The sequence below is a fragment of the Oncorhynchus kisutch genome, linkage group LG12 (genome assembly GCF_002021735.2).
Source record: "Oncorhynchus kisutch isolate 150728-3 linkage group LG12, Okis_V2, whole genome shotgun sequence".
In the NCBI taxonomy this organism is placed as follows: Eukaryota; Metazoa; Chordata; class Actinopteri; order Salmoniformes; family Salmonidae; genus Oncorhynchus; species Oncorhynchus kisutch.
In genome coordinates this window covers 57,916,570-57,935,900 of record NC_034185.2, presented here as the reverse complement: position 1 = coordinate 57,935,900, position 19,331 = coordinate 57,916,570, and the positions used below count along the sequence as shown (strand labels likewise).

At 42.3% G+C, this 19,331-nt stretch overlaps 1 protein-coding gene across 3 annotated transcripts in view; it reads right to left on the bottom strand.

Annotated features, from left to right (window-relative positions):
- The window catches only part of LOC109901306 (uncharacterized), a 29,779-nt gene extending 11,836 nt beyond the window's left edge, over window positions 1–17,943 (bottom strand). For 2 of the 3 annotated variants that reach the window (XR_004212010.1, XM_031837898.1), the window contains exons 1-9: window positions 17,718–17,943; window positions 16,312–16,563; window positions 15,975–16,094; window positions 15,820–15,873; window positions 15,551–15,630; window positions 15,269–15,362; window positions 14,749–14,820; window positions 5,018–5,236; window positions 3,854–3,945 (exon numbers count right to left, since the gene is read on the bottom strand). Coding sequence is in view for 2 of the 3 variants with exons in the window: in XM_031837898.1 (XP_031693758.1) it covers window positions 3,893–3,945; window positions 5,018–5,236; window positions 14,749–14,820; window positions 15,269–15,362; window positions 15,551–15,630; window positions 15,820–15,873; window positions 15,975–16,094; window positions 16,312–16,563; window positions 17,718–17,763 (990 nt within the window). In the remaining variant the exon portion in view is untranslated. The remainder of the gene's footprint in view (window positions 1–3,853; window positions 3,946–5,017; window positions 5,237–14,748; window positions 14,821–15,268; window positions 15,363–15,550; window positions 15,631–15,819; window positions 15,874–15,974; window positions 16,095–16,311; window positions 16,564–17,717) is intronic. The other variant, XM_031837899.1, reaches the window with a different exon arrangement.
- Between the last annotated feature and the right edge of the window lie 1,388 nt (window positions 17,944–19,331).

The following is a 19,331-nucleotide window of genomic DNA, read 5'->3' as shown; positions in this document are numbered from 1 at the left end:
ATCTAATCTAATATAACATTAGAAATATCAGTCTGCAGATACATGCATATTACACAACCTGAGCTGGTCTATTGTTGAATGATTCTCAGTGTGGAGCCCTGCACAATGTCTAACTCAGTTGGTGAGCCAGGGCAGAGAGTACACTGCTTATGTAATGGTTTGGGGAATCAAGTTTGTCTGATGAGTAGCTGCCTGAGGCCTGAAGACTTGTGTTAGCTCCCCAAGCAAATGCTTAGGCTTTTAGCTTAGTGGGCTAACATTGTTGTGGTGCGCAGGACACAAGAGGCAGATTTGGAATCAGCTGACACCAGGTGTTTCTGTCCAGTGTGTGTGTGTGTGTGTAAGAGGCATTTCCAGCCTGCGTTTCCACTAGTCCATCCCTGTGATAAAACATCAAGCCAGTCAGGTGACATGACAGAGCCCTGTCATCTCCATCGCCACATCAAAACACACATGCAGGAAACGCCACCCAGCAGCACCCAGCCACTGTTATTACTGAGCCCAGGCCCCCTCTCACACTGCCATAGAGCCATTGGGATGTCCAAAATGGTGGTCTCAAACCCCAAAATGGAGGTCTGGTTTCTTTTTTATTACTGGGGACAGCATTGCCACTACATAAACAAGAAAAATATTTATTTTGGAGCCGATGAATGACAAATATATCTAAGCAAAGTTAGTAGACCTGTTCATAAGCACATGAGATATAATCTGACCCTTGACCTCTGAGTCTTACACAGCCTTGCCCTGTCTTTGAACCTGTGTGTCCAATCACATCGAACGAAAACTCCTCTCAAACAATAAAATAGCCCACACTAATTACTAGCTAGGCTTGTCCACATTTTCTCCACTCTCTCTCTGGACCGAAGGTCTATTCCAGTCAAATTTATGATAACCCCCGTGAGCTGACGGCATGAAAGCAAACCCGATTAGAAAATAACACAGCCGGCCTAACCAGCTAATTATGCTGTTTCATGAGCTGTCAGGTCATGTCCATTATCTCCCCTGGATGGGGGAGACAAGAGACCTTTCAAGTTCAGGCTTTCCAGCTTGCTCATCACTACCTAAACTAGGTGGAAGGAAGAAAGGACTGGTTGTTTCTTGCTTTTCTCTTTCTTTCCTTTTTAGGTCTCCTTCAAGGTCGATTCAGTCTGTTTTCTTTGCATGTAAAGCACAAAATAGACCGCTTTAGTTATTGTTTATGAGCAAGGCCCAGCTTGCCTTCCAAGAAGGGCATTTTCTCCTCATGCTAAATGTGAAATCCACAACTGAAGCAGCTGTATCATCCAGTCTTTTCCACTGTATTGAGAATATAGAGTTAATAACTACAATTCAACAGTTAGAATAATAGGCTACACTCTTAGAAAAAAGGTGCTATCTAGAACCTAAAAGGGTTCTTCGGCTGTCCCCATATAGGACAGGGGTGTCAAACTCATTCCATAGAGGGCCTAGTGTCTGCTGGTTTTTCCTTTCAATTAAGACCTAGACAACCAGGTTGACATTAATTCATCAATTAAGTACAAAGGAGGAGCGAAAATCCTCGGGCCTCCGTGGAATGAGTTTAACACGTGACATAGGAGAACCCTTTGAAGAACCCTTTTGTGTTCCATGTAGAATGTTTCCACAAAGGGTTTTTACATGGAACTCAAAAGGGTTCTACATTAAAACACAATGAGTTCACAATGAGTTCTACCTGAAATCAAAAAGTGTTTTACCTGGAACCAAAAAGGGTTCTCCTAACGATTCTGTTAAATACATATGTAAATAAATGACATGAAATGGATCCTGGGACAGTGAGGTGCATGGGGCCTTGTGTACTGTAAAATACTCTGAACCAAGGTAGTAATTTCTTCAGAGAGTGGCTCTGTCTGAACCAATTATCCAATCCTCTAATGAACTAATTATGGCAGCCTGAAGGCAATGATTGTAATTATATACACAGCCACAGCATAGCCAACTTACTTGAAGCTAGCAAGACTTTCTCTCACGTTTTCCCCTACCTTAAAGACTGAGATTGGAGACATGTCAGTCGTCTTTAAGAATGACTATGGTTACACTGCATATTAGTGTACATGCATAGTGTACACATGCATACCTGCATTATTAAAACATACAAATGCTCATAAAAATGTATCCATTAATCCACTGCCTCTATTCTCCCCCTACTGACCCTCATTCCTGCTCAAACCATCCTGGAGGGGGGAGAGTGAGAGAAAGAAGAAATAAAGGAAGAGAGAGGAAGAAAAAGGGGAGACCCTGACTATTCTTCCCACCGGGATGGAGCAACGGGCTGCCTTACAAATCCCCACGCTTCTTATCCAGCCTTTCCTAAATACCCAAAAAGGATAGGTTTGTCAGTGGTGCTAGGCAGTAGCCTTCTCTTCTAATTGCACTCTCCTACATGACCAAATTCATTCTGCTGTAAATGTAGTTTTATGAGACCAAATTCATTCTGCTGTAAATGTAGTTTTATGAGACCTAATTCATTCTGCTGTAAATGTAGTTTTATGAGACCAAATTCATTCTGCTGTAAATGTAGTTTTATGAGACCTAATTCATTCTGCTGTAAATGTAGTTTTATGAGACCTAATTCATTCTGCTGTAAATGTAGTTTTATGAGACCTAATTCATTCTGCTGTAAATGTAGTTTTATGAGGGATGGTCACTAGACATCTTTCTACATTATGTGATTCTACTATACTGTATGAGGAAATGTCAACACTACACGTCATCTTAAGGGTCACACAAAAACGCAGGCCAAGCAAAACAACTGACTGAGCGATGGAGAAAGAGGGGAGGAAGAGAGAGGTGAGAAAAAGTGAGGGACTGACAACCCCTGATGGACGTGAGATAACAGGGATTTCTGGGGGTCTGCTTTTTTGTGAAATTCGACGTGACCTGTGACTGTTAACAAGTTGCGTCTCGGCGGCGGGCCTAAGATCTGGGCCTATCATCGGCTGCTAAGAGCGGTGGGTTTCTCAGGTCTTCTGAGTCCAGGCCCTGTGGCGGCAGGGTTCAGAGAGAAGAGACACAGGTGCAGGGGGCTATAATTAGAACTTCCTGTCTGACTGACTGGCTAGCTGACTGGCTGAGAGGACCCAAGCTGCTGGGGTCTGTCTGAGGAATCTAGCTGGAGTGCCTGATCGAAATGAGATAAGAGGCAGAGTTATGAGCAGAACAACTGTATGAGAGAGGATGAGTGGAAATCGGAAATGCATTGTTTAGCGGCAAGTGGGCAAGGAGATCTTGAAGAGGGTTGGGAGCTGTTTGGTAGATTGAGAAAGCAAGTTGTGGTCGTTTCCTTCTAACTGCATGACTTGTTCTTGTAGAGGCTAAACGACCTCTGTCCAATAAATAAGTTATACAATTGCAGAGGTATAACAAATACGCCTACATGTGTCCCTCTCACTCAACCTGGAGCCTATATAAATCCTCCCTACACAAGAAATTCTACTTTGATATATGCTGCAGTATCTTATATCTGCAACTCAATGGAGAGTTGAGTCCAGATGCATCAACCACAAACATCCCTTCAAGGACTATATATATATATATCAATGTGGATTAGCCTCGTCAAGAAGACTTAGGAAGATGGGAACCCATAATCTAATGCAGACTGATAGATAATGACCAGCGGTACCGGTAGATTGGTGGTTATGACGTCCTATTTATACTGCAATGTTAATTCAGGGAGACCGGTTCAGTAACATATCTGGCACTTCCAGCAGAAGTCGTTTGCGGCCTGCTGACCTGGCTGGTAGGGGGCAGAGGGGGGCTGATCCGTTTACTAACACCTGAGCTGGGGAAGTAGTTCAGCAGCTGCAGGGGGGAGGTTGGGGGTCCGATGGGGGCTTACCGTGGTTGTGAAGGGGCTGCAGATAAAGGAGGATCTCTTTTAGGCCGGGTTGTCCAGAGGAACCTCAGAGAAGCTGCTGGTCATGGCCCGTCCTGAGAAAGTGTGTGAGAGAGAAAAAGTGTGAGAGAGAAACAAAATAATGAGGAAACAGGGCTTAGATGAAGTGATGACTGTGGGGAGTTTTAACCCTAGATCTATGGCTACGTTTCACCTGCTAATGGTTACTGAAGGATGCTTGAGTAATGGCAGCAGACCTACAGATCCCTGCCAAAGTAGAACATTCAATACTGATGCGATGGTAGAACATGTGTTCTGAATCATATACTGTAGAACCATCTGACAGTAGTGGGACTAAACAATGGAATCCTACAGCCATCCTTACGAGTGACCCTACAGCCACAGTTTACAAATGTTTCATGCATTTTTGGACCGCTGAACGGTTGAAAAGACAACTGGCGTTCTCTCTTGGTTTGAGCTCTGCGACATGTAAAGGGGAAGGGTCAAACACACACATCTGCTGCTAACCACTGCCTTTCACTTGCCATGGCTTGACCATATAGTGATGCTTTCCATCGGTTTTGACCAGACATTCAAAACTGACTCAAGTGTCCCCAGTGTGCGTTCATTTATGTTCCACTGCTGTGAGGAACGCCACTGCTATTAGAGCCCAACTGAATGTTGCTTTAGAAAACGACAGCTTGAACTAACTGTCGTGTTGAGTTGTTGGTTCAGTCTTCACCACCCAATTATAGAAGAATCCTTCACACTGAGATATGGACATAGTCTGGGAGTTGTGGTGCTATCACCATGCTGTGTTAATTACATTCTCACCCAGGGGAGGAATGTTCAAGGCATAGTAGAACACTTCTGTTCAACATTGTATCCCTGAGTCAATTACAGAGAAAGAGGAAGTGGATAAACCAATCTGTCTCGTTGTGTTTTCAAATGACGCAAAGAAGCGAAAAGCGAGGTGTAATTTGTTTAGGCCAGTTTTTTTAAACAGCGAGGAACAGTTTTCAATTAACGGCATCAATAGACATAGATACCATGACGTTAGAAGAAGATGTATACAAATGTTCAACGGAAATGTGTCTTCTTTACCCCAAGCCGTCAGAAAGACACACATACACACAGAGGTTGTAGCAGATATTGAACTATACCAACCTCTTGGAGTTGTTGAAGCGATCCTGGCGGTGATGCTGGTGTTGTTGTTGTTGTTCTTGTTGGCCTCCACTGACTCCATTGAGGTCTTATTGGAGACAGTGTTCTCGTCATCAGTCTCCCCCACTGGGGCCTCAGGGGCCACATCTCCAGGGGCCCCATCATCAGGTTCGTCCACAGGGCTGGCAGGAGGTGGGTAGTCAGAGATTTTTTCACTATCTGCTGCAGAGAGAGTACAGAGTTTAATCATGTCAGTGTCTTAACATACTATAGTCAAATTATACACACAATATCTCTGAAGAGCTTGCCACAGCACATTTTAACACCCCCATTAATGCATATACCTGTATTTAACACATGTTCACCCACATTCCGCCTAAGAAAGGCATATTTACCTTGCACTGCAAGACTGTGCTTTGTCATTACCCCTAAGCATTACTATAATGATAGCATTTCCTATCCGAGTCTCCTGGCCGGCAGTGTTTCTCTTTCTGTTCCTACAAGAATGTTTCTGCCCACTTTGACTGTTGGGGGATTTCTCCTCTACTGAACCAGCTGATCCAGGCCCAGGCCTCTGGTTGGTCGCCTAATGAGGTCCTGATTACTGACCGGGCCTTGCTAGGAGAGCAGCACCACACAGCTGGTTAAGAGCTGTGGTAAAGTATGGCCGCCTCATTATTATCTTACCCAAGGTGATGGGGGGGGGGGACTGAGGGGGATGGTGGGGACAAGGGTACTACGAGGCTGGGGAGGGGGGAGGGTAACACCACTGCTGTTCTGGACATATCTGCAGCATTATTCAGATCTGTAAACCGCTATTTGTTAAGCACCATTGCTACCTCTTGTGAGGACAGACGCCGGGAGACCAGAAGCAAGTACAGGGAGTGAATATTAAATAGATAACAGACATGAAACAAAACACGGACAGCGTCTGGACAAGGGAAACATAACATTATTGCTGACACAGGGATCAAACTGCGGCTATGGAACCCTGACCTGTTCACCGGACGTTCTACCTGTCCCAGACCTGCTGTTTTCAACTCTCTAGAGACAGCAGGAGTGATAGAGATACTCTGAATGATCGGCTATGAAAAGCCAACTGACATTTACTCCTGAGGTGCTGACCTGCTGCACCCTCGACAACCACCGTGATCGTTATCATTTGACCCTGCTGGTCATCGATGAACATTTGAAAATCTTGGCCATGTTCTGTTAAAATCTCCACCCGGCGCAGCCAAAAGAGGACTGGCCACCCCTCATGGTCTGGTTCCTCTCTAGGTTTCTTCCTAGGTTCTGGCCTTTCTAGGGAGTTGTTCCTAGCCACCGTGCTTCTACACCTTGCTTGCTGTTTGGGGTTTTAGGCTGGGTTTCTGTACAGCACTTTGTGACTACAGCTGATATAAGAAGGGCTTAATGAATACATTTGATTGGATTTGATTGAATATATAGATAGGAGGCAATCAATAAAGTGATGGCGTCCAGGTGAGTCCAATGAAGCGCTGATGCCCGTAACGATGGTGACAGGCGTGCGTAATGATGGGCAGCTTGGCGCCCTCGAGTGCCAGAGAGGGGGAGCGGGAGCAGGCGTGACACCTCTGGCTACTGTGTGTCTGTACATGTTTTCCTACCATATCAGGACCACAATGTCCTTTTCATGTCCTGAATTTGTTAAAATCCTATTTTTGGCTTAAGGGTTAGGTTTCGGGACTGGGGTTAAGGTTAGGTTTAGGAAAATAGGATTTTGAACGGGAATACATTTTTACCCCTCAAAATGTCCTGAAAATGCACTCAGTGGCTGGTTGCTAAAGCTAATCCCCGTCATTAGTTCAGTTTCTTCCAGGCCCCCGACACGCTAATATACTGTCCAAGGGAATGTGGGAATGGAGAGTGAGATCTGTAATTAGCCTTGATGAGAGCTAAAATCAGTCTCTGGGTCCAGACTCCATAATTGAGAAAATAAAGTGTCAAGGTCGGTCGCCGGAGCAGTTGGTAGAGATTAAGGTCGTTTCAAGTCATCCCTCACAGCTGGAGCCAAAGCTAAGAGTGAGAGAGTGACAGGCAGAGGTACAAGTTGAGAGTGGCGGACTAATTAGAGGCCGAGGCATTGCTCTGCATGCTAGCAAGAATGAATGATAATGTTAGGGTTTTTCATAGTTTGTCAAATATGGTTACAAATATATACAGTACCAGTCAAAAGTTTGGACACACCTACTCAATCAAGTATTTTTCTTTATTTTTTACTATTTTCTACATTGTAGAATAATAGTGGAGACATCGAAACTATGAAATAACACATGGAATCGTGTAGTAACCAAAAAAGGTGTTATATGTTTTGATTTGTTTATTATTTATATATTTGTTTATATATTTGAGATTCTTCAAAGTAGCCCTTTGCCTTGATGACAGCTTTGCACACTCTTAGCATTCTCTCAACCAGCTTCATGAGGTAGTCACCTGGAATGCATTTCAATTTACAGGTGTGCCTTAAAAGTTTATTTGTCGAATTTCTTTCTTTAATGCATTTGAGCCAATCAGTTGTGCTGTGACAAGGTAGGGGTGGTATAGAGAAGATAGCCCTATTTGGTTAAAGACCAAGTCCATGTTATGACAAGAACAGCTCAAACAAGCAAAGAGAAACGACAGTCCATCATTACTTTAAGACATTAAGGTCAGTCAATGTGGAAAATGTCAGTCGCAAAAACCTTCAAGCGCTACGATGAAACGGGCTCTCATGAGGACCGCCACAGGAAAGGAAGACCCAGAGTTAGGATAAGTTCATTAGAGTTACCAGCTTCAGAAATTTCAGCCCAATAAATTCCTCAGAGTTCAAGTCAGACACATCTCAAAATCAACTGTTCAGAGGAGACTGAGTGAATCAGGCCTTCATGGTCGAATTGCAAAAAAACACAAAAAAAAAAACACTACTAAAAGGACAATAACAAGAAGAGATTTGCTTGGGCCAAGAAACACAAGCAATGGTCATTAGACCCGTGGAAATCTGTCCTTTGGTCTGATGAGTCCACGTGCAATTTCTGGTTCTAACTGTGTCTTTGTGAGACGCAGAGTAGGTGAACGGATGATCTCTGAATGTGTGGTTCCCACCATGAAGCATGGAAGAGGAGGTGTGATGGTGTGGGGGTGCTTTGCTGGTGACAATGCCAGTAATTTATATATAATTCAAGGCACACTTAACCAACAAGGCTACCACAGCATTTGCAGCAATACGCCAATCCCATCTGGTTTGCGCTTAGTGGGATTATCATTTGTTTTTCAACAGGACAATGACCCAACACACCTCCAGGCTGTGTAAGGGCTATTTGACCAAGAAGGAGAGTGACGGAGTGCTGCATCAGATGACCTGGCCTCCACAGTCACCCGACCGCAACCCAATTGAGATCGTTTGGGGTTAGTTGGACCGCAGAGTGAAGAAAAAGCAGCCAACAAGTGCTCAGCATATGTGGGAACTCCTTCAAGACTGTTGGAAAAGCATTCCAGGTAAAGCTGGTTGAGAGAATGCCAAGAGTGTGCAAAGCTGTCATCAAGGCAAAGGGTGGCTACTTTGAAGAATCTCAAATATATTTTGATTACTACATGATTCCCTGTGTGTTATTTCATAGTGCTGATGTTTTCACTATTATTCTGCAATGTAGAAAATAGTACAAATAAAAGAAAAACCCTTGAATGAGTAGGTGTTCTAAAACTTTTGACCAGTAGAGTGTGTGTGTGTGTGTGTGTGTGTGTGTGTGTGTGTGTGTGTGTGTGTGTGTACTTCCGCAAGCAGAGAACTCTTGAAAACAAGAATAGCAAAGTTGACCCTTTTTCTGCAGAGAACATATCTCCCTAAACAAGAGGTTCTTACAACATCATACCAAGTACATAGTAACGCAATCTAAGCCTTACATCATGGCACCGAAAAACAATCCTACAAAGTGGAAGTCGACCAAATCGATCAGGACATGTAGGACATTTTGGTCAAGCCAAACCATAAAAAGGAACACAAATACATAAAGGACCGACAATAACCAAAATATTTCAAAAGGGCTTTCTCTCCACACCTCTAGTAAAGGAGACGGACTGCACTGCAAGGATCTTGACACCCGTAAAGACCATAGAGAGGTTAAGAAATAGAGACCATGTCTAATTGTGTATCTGTGTGTCTTTGTGTTTTGGTGTGTGCGTGCGTAATTCATTCTAAAAGAAGTTCAACTGTTCTCATTACTCTGCTTCATACACATAAGATCCTTTCCATTGTGTCCATCTCAAACCCAGTCCTAGTGACAGTTGTCGATCATTTTTAACAGACTGACTTTACAGTCATGGGGCAGCAGTATGCTTTCACAACAGTGGAATTCACACCTCTCCAGGCCATGGTTTCATTTGTTTGACTTGTATCCCTTTTAGAAAGAGCACAGAAAAAAGTAAAGGTGAAAGGTCATGGCCGGGAGAACTTCAAAAGAAGCAGACTTCTGTCGCTACTGAGCTGCATCAAAACAGTAGTAACACATGATGCCAGTGCAAAGTCTTGAGTTGATGATTTAAAGAAAGGAGAGGAAAAAAAACTACTCGAGGTAGTTACTTTTAAAAGAGCCAATCAAAACTGACCCATTCCACAAAGTGGGACCCAGGGTGAAGAGAGAAAGACAGGCTCAGACATGTCCACAACAGTCACAAAGCCTGGGAAGACCTCTGAGAGAAATAAGAATTCAACCACTTTCAACCTAAATGAAAAGTTATGTCAAAAGGAAGGGCTATCACAGATTGAGAATAAATGAAAACAGCTAATGCTGCATGGTGTTCTCTTCTCTTACTATAATGGTTGATGTTTCCATTATTTCACTGTGTGTGTTTTATTACACAGGTGTCTGATGCCTGACATCCAGGATTCTTTAGCAGGGTTCTACAGTGCGACCATTTTTCTCGCATGTGTGGCAAAATATTTTGCTGTGCGACCTGGACTTGTCATTTAGGAACACCAGTGCACATCTAAAAAATCAAAAAAATCTCATTCAAGCTTTAATATTTCTCATTGTGCTCCTAAATGTTCTTGCGTGCGCTCGCCTCAACATAGGTGCACACGTGCTCCTACTAAAAAAATAAGTCTGCGTAAAGCCATCCCTATTTAGTACATAAACATGTTTACTTTGCAGATAAGATGGGGTTGAGGACAATACACTTGTTTGACAAGATAGCACTCTGGTAAAAGAGGATATGGTCATCCACAACCAGCTGAGCAGCATATTAGAGCTATGGGATTTTCTGACACAAAACCTGTCACTATTTTGAAATGTCCTCTGTTTAAAGCACTGAGACCAATAGACCACAGTATAAAAGGTCATGTCTTATAACACAAGAACATATTAAAGGTGGAGTTACATATCAATCAGAGACCAATGAACAACTCGCTCTGTGCTTTGACTCTCCTGTTCATTCTCTAGGGTTTTGTTTCCATCCAGTGGCGGACGTTGGTACGGCACCTCACCACAAAGATGACATTACAAAGAGTAGGTTGGGTGCTGTCATTCAATGGCGCAAGACGGGACATTCCATTTTCTAGTGTCTCTTATATTACATTCAACAGATTGAAAGCACTGAAAAGCTAATCATTTGACGTTTTGTAAAAGTCCCAAATGCGTAAACCCTTCCTATCTGGCAGGCAAGCTCGGTCAAATGCTTAACGCTTAACGTTTTGGCAAGAAAACGAATACTGTTTGAACCCAGGTCTGCTGCATAGAGGTCAGTCTCCCCCTTATCTGGAGGTTATCACACTGAGATCAGACTGAAGTCACACACAGACATACACGTGTCATACAGTCTATTCTCGCATATCAACCTAGATGAGTCATGCGGCTCTGTTATTCAAAGTATGATCTGACACCAGGCAGAGTTAGCCTGGGGCGTGAGAAAACATTTGACAAATCAAACGTGTTATGGATGGTGACCGTGGTGTCACAAAGGAGTGGGCAATGAGAGCTGACCCACTAAGGCAGTTCAACATCTAGTTTTGATTTACAGTGCATTTGGTTGAGTTGTTAATTAACGTGAATTCAATGTGACAAAAAAATGTCACCATCTCATTGGATTTAGGTTAAAAAGTAAGGAGAAAAAATATATAAAAATCCCTAACATTGATGACTTCTTTCAAATCCAATCAGTTTTCTACTTGGAAACAATGTTGATTCAACCAGTTCTTCCCAGTGGGGAAGCTCTTATCTAAACAATGTATAGTCCTGACCGAAATTGGCACCCTTGCTAAAGATGAGAAAAAAGACTGTATAAATAACACAAATAATGAGATACAGTGGGGCAAAAAAGTATTTAGTCAGCCACTAATTGTGCAAGTTCTCCCACTTAAAAAGATGAGGCCTGTAACACTTCAACTATGACAGACAAAATTAGATTTTTTTTCTCCAGAAAATCACATTGTAGGATTTTTAATGAATTTATTTGCATATTATGGTGGAAAATAAGTATTTGGTCAATAACAAAAGTTTCTCAATACTTTGTTATATACCCTTTGTTGGCAATGACAGAGGTCAAACGTTTTCTGTAAGTCTTCACAAGGTTTTCACACACTGTTGCTGGTATTTTAGCCAATTCCTCCATGCATATCTCCTCTAGAGCAGTGATGAAGGAGGTTATCACTTAAAATCTCACAATACATGACCCCATTCATTCTTTCCTTTACTCGGATCAGTCATCCTGGTCCCTTTGCAGAAAAACAGCCCGAAAGCACGATGTTTCCACCCCCATGCTTCCCAGTAGGTATGGTGTTCTTTGGATGCAACTCAGCATTCTTTGTCCTCCAAACACGACAAGTTGAGTTTTTACCAAAAAGTTATATTTTGGTTTCATCTGACCATATGAAATTCTCCCAATCTTCTTCTGGATCATCCAAATGCTCTCTAGCAAACTTCAGACGGGCCTGGACATGTACTGACTTAAGCAGGGGGACACTGCTTGCAGTGTACTGCAGGATTTGAGTCCCTGGCGGCGTAGTGTGTTACTGATGGTAGGCTTTGTTACTTTGGTCCCAGCTCTCTGCAGGTCATTCACTAGTTCCCCCTGTGTGGTTCTGCGATTTTTGCTCACCGTTCTTGTGATCATTTTGACCCCATGGGGTGAGATCTTGCGTGGAGCCCCAGATCGAGGGAGATTATCAGTGGTCTTGTATGTCTTCCATTTCCTAATAATTGCTCCCACAGTTGATTTCTTCAAACCAAGCTGCTTACCTATTGCAGATTCAGTCTTCCCAGCCTGGTGCAGGTCTACAATTTTGTTTCTGGTGTCCTTTGACAGCTCTTTGGTCTTGGCCATAGTGGAGTTTGGAGTGTGACTGTTTGAGGTTGTGGACAGGTGCCATTAATACAGGTAACGAGTGGAGGACAGTGAGAGCCAGAAATGTTGCTTGTTTGTAGGTGACCAAATACTTATTTTCCAACATAATTTTCAAATCAATTCATTAAAAATCCTACAATGTGATTTTCTGGATTTTTTAAATTCTCATTTTGTCTGTCATAGTTGAAGTGTACCTGTGATGAAAATTACAGGCCTCTCTCATCTTTTTTAAGTGGGAGAACTTGCACAATTGGTGGCTGACTAAATACTTTTTTGCCCCACTGTATATTGTATGTTCAACATTTTGGGGAAATTATATTATTTTATATTAATACAATTGCTCACAGAAAAAATATTTAGTTGAACAAGTAATAATAAAAAAAATAGGTATCAAAATGATTGAAAGTCCGGAGATGGACAAATGTTTTATTTTGTGGCCAACTAAACATTTCTTTGTGGATTTTGATGTTTTCTTGAGGCCATTCTCTTGCTGGAAGATCCACTTGCGGCCAAGTTTCAGCCTCCTGGTAGCAACAATCAGGTTTTTGGCAAAGATGTACTGTAACTTTGGGCTCCCAGGTGGCGCAGCGGTCTAAGGCACTGCATCTCAGTGCTGGAGGCACTACAGACACCCAGGTGGTGACCCCAGGATGCGACCAATTTCTGTAATTCTCCAACGATGACCCTTGGTCTTTTCTTTGCCTAACCATCTTCCTCACTGTGATTGGGGACAGGTTACACTCGGGTCTTCTACCAGACATGCTAACCGCTGTTTCAGTGGTTTTAAACTTTGTAAATGTTGCCCAGTAGTTTCCTTTTCCCCATTGTGATGGATGACAAATGGATTTTTACATGTGTGTTACCTAATTTTTACCCTAGTGAAACAGGAAGTCACGAAAGGCCACAATACAGTTCTTTAAATGATGCATTTTGTGTCACCATGAATAAGTGGCCAGGGACACTTTGCTTCAGGGGGAGTTGTGATATGCAAGAAAACACGTGTGTAACAGGACAAATATCTTCACAACTTGACTGCTTAACATGCAAAACATTTTGGGACTGTATCAACATTGGACTAATGAAAAAACAAAACCAGAGTTCCCCTTTAAACTGAGATTAATAAAAAATATATATATATATACTAAGTTACTGCTGATTCAATTTAGTTTGATTTTATTTATAAGAATCGTTAGGGGTGCTGATCATATTGATCTTTTTTAAAATGTGTTTTATTACTTGTTCAACAAATAATTTTTCTGTGAGCAGTTGTATTAGTAATATAATGTTCCTATACATTGGCCAGGTCGCAGTTGTAAATGAGAACTTGTTCTCAACTGGCCTACCTGGTTAAATAAAGGTGTTCTCAACTGGCCTACCTGGTTAAATAAAGGTGTTCTCAACTGGCCTACCTGGTTAAATAAAGGTGTTCTCAACTGGCCTACCTGGTTAAATAAAGGTGTTCTCAACTGGCCTACCTGGTTAAATAAAGGTGTTCTCAACTGGCCTACCTGGTTAAATAAAGGTGTTCTCAACTAGCCTACCTGGTTAAATAAAGGTGTTCTCAACTGGCCTACCTGGTTAAATAAAGGTGTTCTCAACTAGCCTACCTGGTTAAATAAAGGTGTTCTCAACTGGCCTACCTGGTTAAATAAAGGTGTTCTCAACTAGCCTACCTGGTTAAATAAAGGTGTTCTCAACTAGCCTACCTGGTTAAATAAAGGTGTTCTCAACTAGCCTACCTGGTTAAATAAAGGTGTTCTCAACTGGCCTACCTGGTTAAATAAAACAATTAAAAAGTATTTGCATGATTTATTTGACACAGTTTTACACTCTTTTGATCATTATCAAGGGTGCCAATCATTTCGGTCGTGGCTGTAAATGTAAGCTCTTATGGACTCTAAACCTCACACAGTGCTCAATTCACTGTTTTGAATCAAACTTGACTAAAAACAGTGATATGAGCAAGAGCCGGTGAGAGCAGTGTGTGGGTTTCTCTTTTCTTTGAAGTTCTCACTATTCCCACACACCTGCCACACAAGACATCATGAAGTTTTAAAAAATAAGTTGAAAAATGTATTATTTCAGCTGTGACTCTGGCCATTTTAAAACGTAGATAACTATGAATGTACAGTATAGTTATCAGCACACATTGACTTCCTTCTCTCTTCTCTGTTGCAAAAGAGGAAATCCACTCTGAACACAAAATCCATTCCAGTAACCAAACAATACGTCACACTTGACAGATCACTGTGCAATAACTCAACAACTCATAAAAACTACAAATATAGAATTCTCAATAGAGAATTGTTTCTCTTTTGGGGGCACATTGTCATAGGCCCAGCAAAGTGACCCTACGAGAGGACAGTACATGCACTGGTCCATTACTTCATCAAGCTCACCTCTTTCTCCCTCACTTCCCTTAACCAGGACCTCGGTGCTGTTGAGATCCACGGCGGTAAAGGTGTCCATCCCTGGAGAGGTGATCAAAGACAACATGCGTTAGCCATGGTTTATAGGCCGGCATTGTAAACAAGAATTTGTTGTTAACTGACTTGCCTAGTTAAATAAAGGTTAAATAAAAAATTATTACTACCAGTGTAACACGTATTTTCAGTTTGACCACAAGTTAATGTACATTAGCTAGATGCTCATTATTATTTTTGGGGTAGTTCAGTTTCTCTTTCTCTGCATTGTTAGGAATGGCCCATAAGTAAGCATTTCACTGTTAGCATGGGATGAATCAAATCTAAATCAAGATTTACAGAAGTGTTTTGGTGATGTCTAAGTTTCCCTATTAATGTGTAGTAAATGATCATTAATGAGGAGAGTGTAAATGAATGTAGTGTATTCTCATCCATACAGATGTATAATACTGCATGTTTTGTTCTATACATATTCTATGTAATTCTATGTTGTCACCCTTCTGTGTTGAGGAGTTGTCAAACACGGCGTCGGGATCCGCAGTACTCAGAGGCAGATCCTCATGCCTGTCTCGGAGATCTACGGAGTACCTCTGGAAACACAACAGGGTACAACCAACACACACCTCAACGGGCTAGAAAACAGACAGGCATCTACAGACAATCATTGAATGCTAGCGTTTTGGTGTTTGTACAAAGTCAAGATGAAGATATGTTATAGAATGTTAGAATGGATTAAATCACAGAATTGAACTGGACAAACAGCATATACCTTACTCACCCTTGATGCATTCTTAGTAAAGAAGCATGCTGCTCCAAGCACACAGGCAGCGATGATGAGCACAAGAAAGATGATCAATCCTATCAAGAAACAGAAAACAATCAATTGTTGAGCAACAAGATAAAAGGCCATGCAAGTCATTCTGGACCTAAATGTTGATGTCATTTATAATGTGGGTTAGTCTGACAAATGATAACCAATTCAGATTTGGTGTCAGAACACACACCGTTGGGCAAGTTTGAGACATTTTTTAAATGCAATCATGTTACCAATGTGGGGCGATTTTCTCGCAGAGGGTTTTGGTTGAGCAGTTCCCGCCAAACCTTTTGAATAAAGAGAAGATAAAAGTTGTGTACTGATGGATTCACTTCACAGTGGATTCACTTCACAGTGGATTCACTTCAGTCTGGTGAGATCAACTCACTTCTATTCTTGGTGGTGCTAGTAGCAGAAGTGCTAGCAGTTGTGCTGCTGGCCTCTGCTGGGGGCTTTGATGTAGAGACGTCCATTGGTGAGGGCCAGGATGTCGGTCCTGGAGAGGCATCTTGAGAAAAATGACTGTTACTTTACCTCCACCAAAGCAGGTAGGAAATTAGCATCGATCAGATATAGAGCCAAGACTTAGACCCCTCGAGACCAAGACTGTATCGACTGGTCTTGAGGGGTCTCAAGACCCAAGACAACGAGGTCAAGACTCCATCTCCAGTATCGACCATTGACCATAAACTGACCATACAGTGAAAGCAGCAACTCCAACCTACCTGAACTGGTCTTCAGTGGTGTGGTTACCGTGTGGTTAAGCCTCCCGGTGGAATTGGTTATAGGGACGTTATCAAAAATGAGATCAGTAAGGTTTGGGTTTATGGCGGATAATGTAAAATTATTGTTGTCTACAACCGTGGTGTGTCCTGGAGTGGCTGTGTTGTTGGCTGGGTTGGAGGCTGAGGTGGGCTGGGTTACAGTGGTATTGACTGGCTGTGTCTGGGCTGTAGTGGTAGAAGCCAGGACGAGACCTGGAAAAAGACATGGGTATGGTTTAGAATCAGTGTTGGGGAGTAGTGAACTACATGTAGTTCAACTGCTCCTATTAATGACATGTTGCTGTAGCTTGGTGGTACTGTAGTTGAACTAAATTCACATCTTGGTAGTGTTTTCAGTAGTTCATTACTTTGTTGCCATGTAGTGGTGTAGCTAACTACTGGAACTACACACTACGTGTTTTTGCAATAAGAAAATTAAGTAGGAAATAATCTCCTTTCTTTTTTTCTTTTTATTTAGGAATGATCATTTTCACAAAGTAGCTTCGATGTAGTGAACTACTTTTTAAAAAAAAGTTAAAACAACGTTGTAGGCACATTATGCATATTGAGCAGCAACTGTCCCATAGACGGGACACCGATCCACAATAAGTTTTTAAGTAAACAATAGTTCCCTTAAGGTAGGACTCTACAGCACCACCTTTTAACTCGCATATGCACCTAATTATTTTGCTGTGAGACCTGGAATAGAAAAATCAAGGATGTAATATCTCAAATATCTTTCATTGTGCTCCTAAATGTATTTGTGTGCGCCTGCATTTTTCAACTTAGGTGCACACATGCTCCTCGTAGAGCCCTGTAAGGGTAGCTTTAGTGTAGCTCATCTTCTTCCAATGTAAAGTAATTGGGAGTTTGGTAGACTATAATATCAGAGTAGCTTCCCCAACACTGTTTAGAATATAGAGAGAAGAAACCATTGCAGAGACAGAGCATTGATTACATCAGCAGCTTTTTGGGGCAGATAAACTGATTGACAAAACCAGTTGAGAAAACAATCTCTTATTTGTATAATAACCTGTGTAAAATAATCAAAGACTTGATCTTAACTATACAAAAACAAGCAAAGTACATCAAAGTAATGTTAAGTAATCTAGTGGTTAAGAGTGTTTGGCCAGCCCCAAAAAATGAAATCTATTTTTGTTATTATTTTAAAGTAAAAAATAACTTTGACAGTATACGAAAGGTCGCTGATTCGAATCACCGAGCCGACTAGGTTGATGTGCTCTTGCACAAGGGCACATCAACACGTCTCCTGTAAGTCGCCCTGGATAAGAGCATCTGCTAAATGACTAAAATGTAAACATACTGTAAATGTCACAAAAACAGAGAAAGGCAGAGAGGCAGCTCACCCAAAAGGACAGTCAGACAGGGAAAAGTCAACTGTATTTTGTCCATTTTGAGTAACCCTTGTGTATAGTTCGCTTTCGCTGTTACTCTAGTAGCCTGCTGTAGACTGTGTCACTAACAGAGTGAGGAAATGCAGTGCAGTCTAGTGCATCCCTCTCAGGATGCTGGGCCATGAAGCCACAGAGAACATTCACCGCCACAGGATGTATAATAGTGAAATAGCGTTGCTCAAAAAAGTACTGGGGGAAATGACACATTTTTATACAAAACTACTCCCCCCGCCCCCCATCTAGGATTCTGCCCGTACCCAACCCCAGACATTTAATGTTTGATTCCATCATTAAAAGTGGATGCTGGATTTGATTCCTGATGCTTGTGTGTTGTGGTGTGTGTGTGTGTGTGTGTGTGTGTGTGTGTGTGTGTGTGTTGTGGTGTGTGTGTGTGTGTGTGTGTGTGTGTGTGTGTGTTGTGGTGTGTGTGTGTGTGTGTGTGTGTGTGTGTAATACAGTACCCTTACAACACCCTTATCGTACCTCATCTTATGACTGCATTGGGTCATGTCTGTCTTTATCAGGTTGCCACAGATACTTGTTGTTGATCTGAGTCATCATGCTGTATTTATAACTTCCTTGTAACCTCTGTTCTTTCCTTTGAAGGCAACAGACAGCAGGCACATACAGCGACGATGGGGCTCATGCAATCTTTTTAAGGACAAATAACTAAATATCTACTTACAATAGCAGTAGTCAGTACTCACAGAAAAAAAGTGCTGTCTGGAACCTAAAAGGGTTCTTTAGCTGTCCCCATAGGATAACCCATGAATTAACCCTCTTTTGTTCCAGGTAGAACCCATTTGGAACCAAAAAGGGTTATCCTATGGGGACAGCAGATTAACCCTTTTTTCTAAGAGTGTAGTGATAGTGGATTTAAAGGCCTCTCGCACACTCCTCATCCTCTCCAGTTGCCTAATAAATCATACTTGATACCAATTGGTATGGACATGTTCCTTACAAGCCAGAATGTTGAATACAATTTTAACTTACACAATAAATTGTCTACCTGTGTAACGGCTGTTGGAAGGAGAGGACCAAGGTGCAGCGTGGTACGTGTCCATACTTTTATTTGAACTGAACACGGAAATAACAAAAATAACAAAGAGAACGAACGAAACAGTTCTGTCTGGTGCAGACACAAAAACAGAAAGCTACCTAAGTATGGTTACCAGAGACAACGATAGACAGCTGCCTCTGAGAACCACACCCGGCCAAACACACAGAAATAAAAAACATAGAACACAAAACATAGAATGCCACCCCAACTCACACCCTGACCAAACCAAAATAGAGGCATAAAAAGGATCTAAGGTCAGGGCGTGACAGTACCCCCCCCAAAGGTGCAGACTCTGGCCGCAAAACCTAAACCTATAGGGGAGGGTCTGGGTGGGCATCTATCCGCGTTGGCGGATCTGGTGCGGGACGTGGACCCCGGTCCACCTTAGGCTTGGCCCACTTAGGTGGCGACACTGGCAGCTCCGGACAGGCGGGCGACTCCGGCAGCTCCCGGGATTCCTTGCCAGCCGTGTTCCCTCATACCGCTGGTTCCTTTCTCCTGCTGCC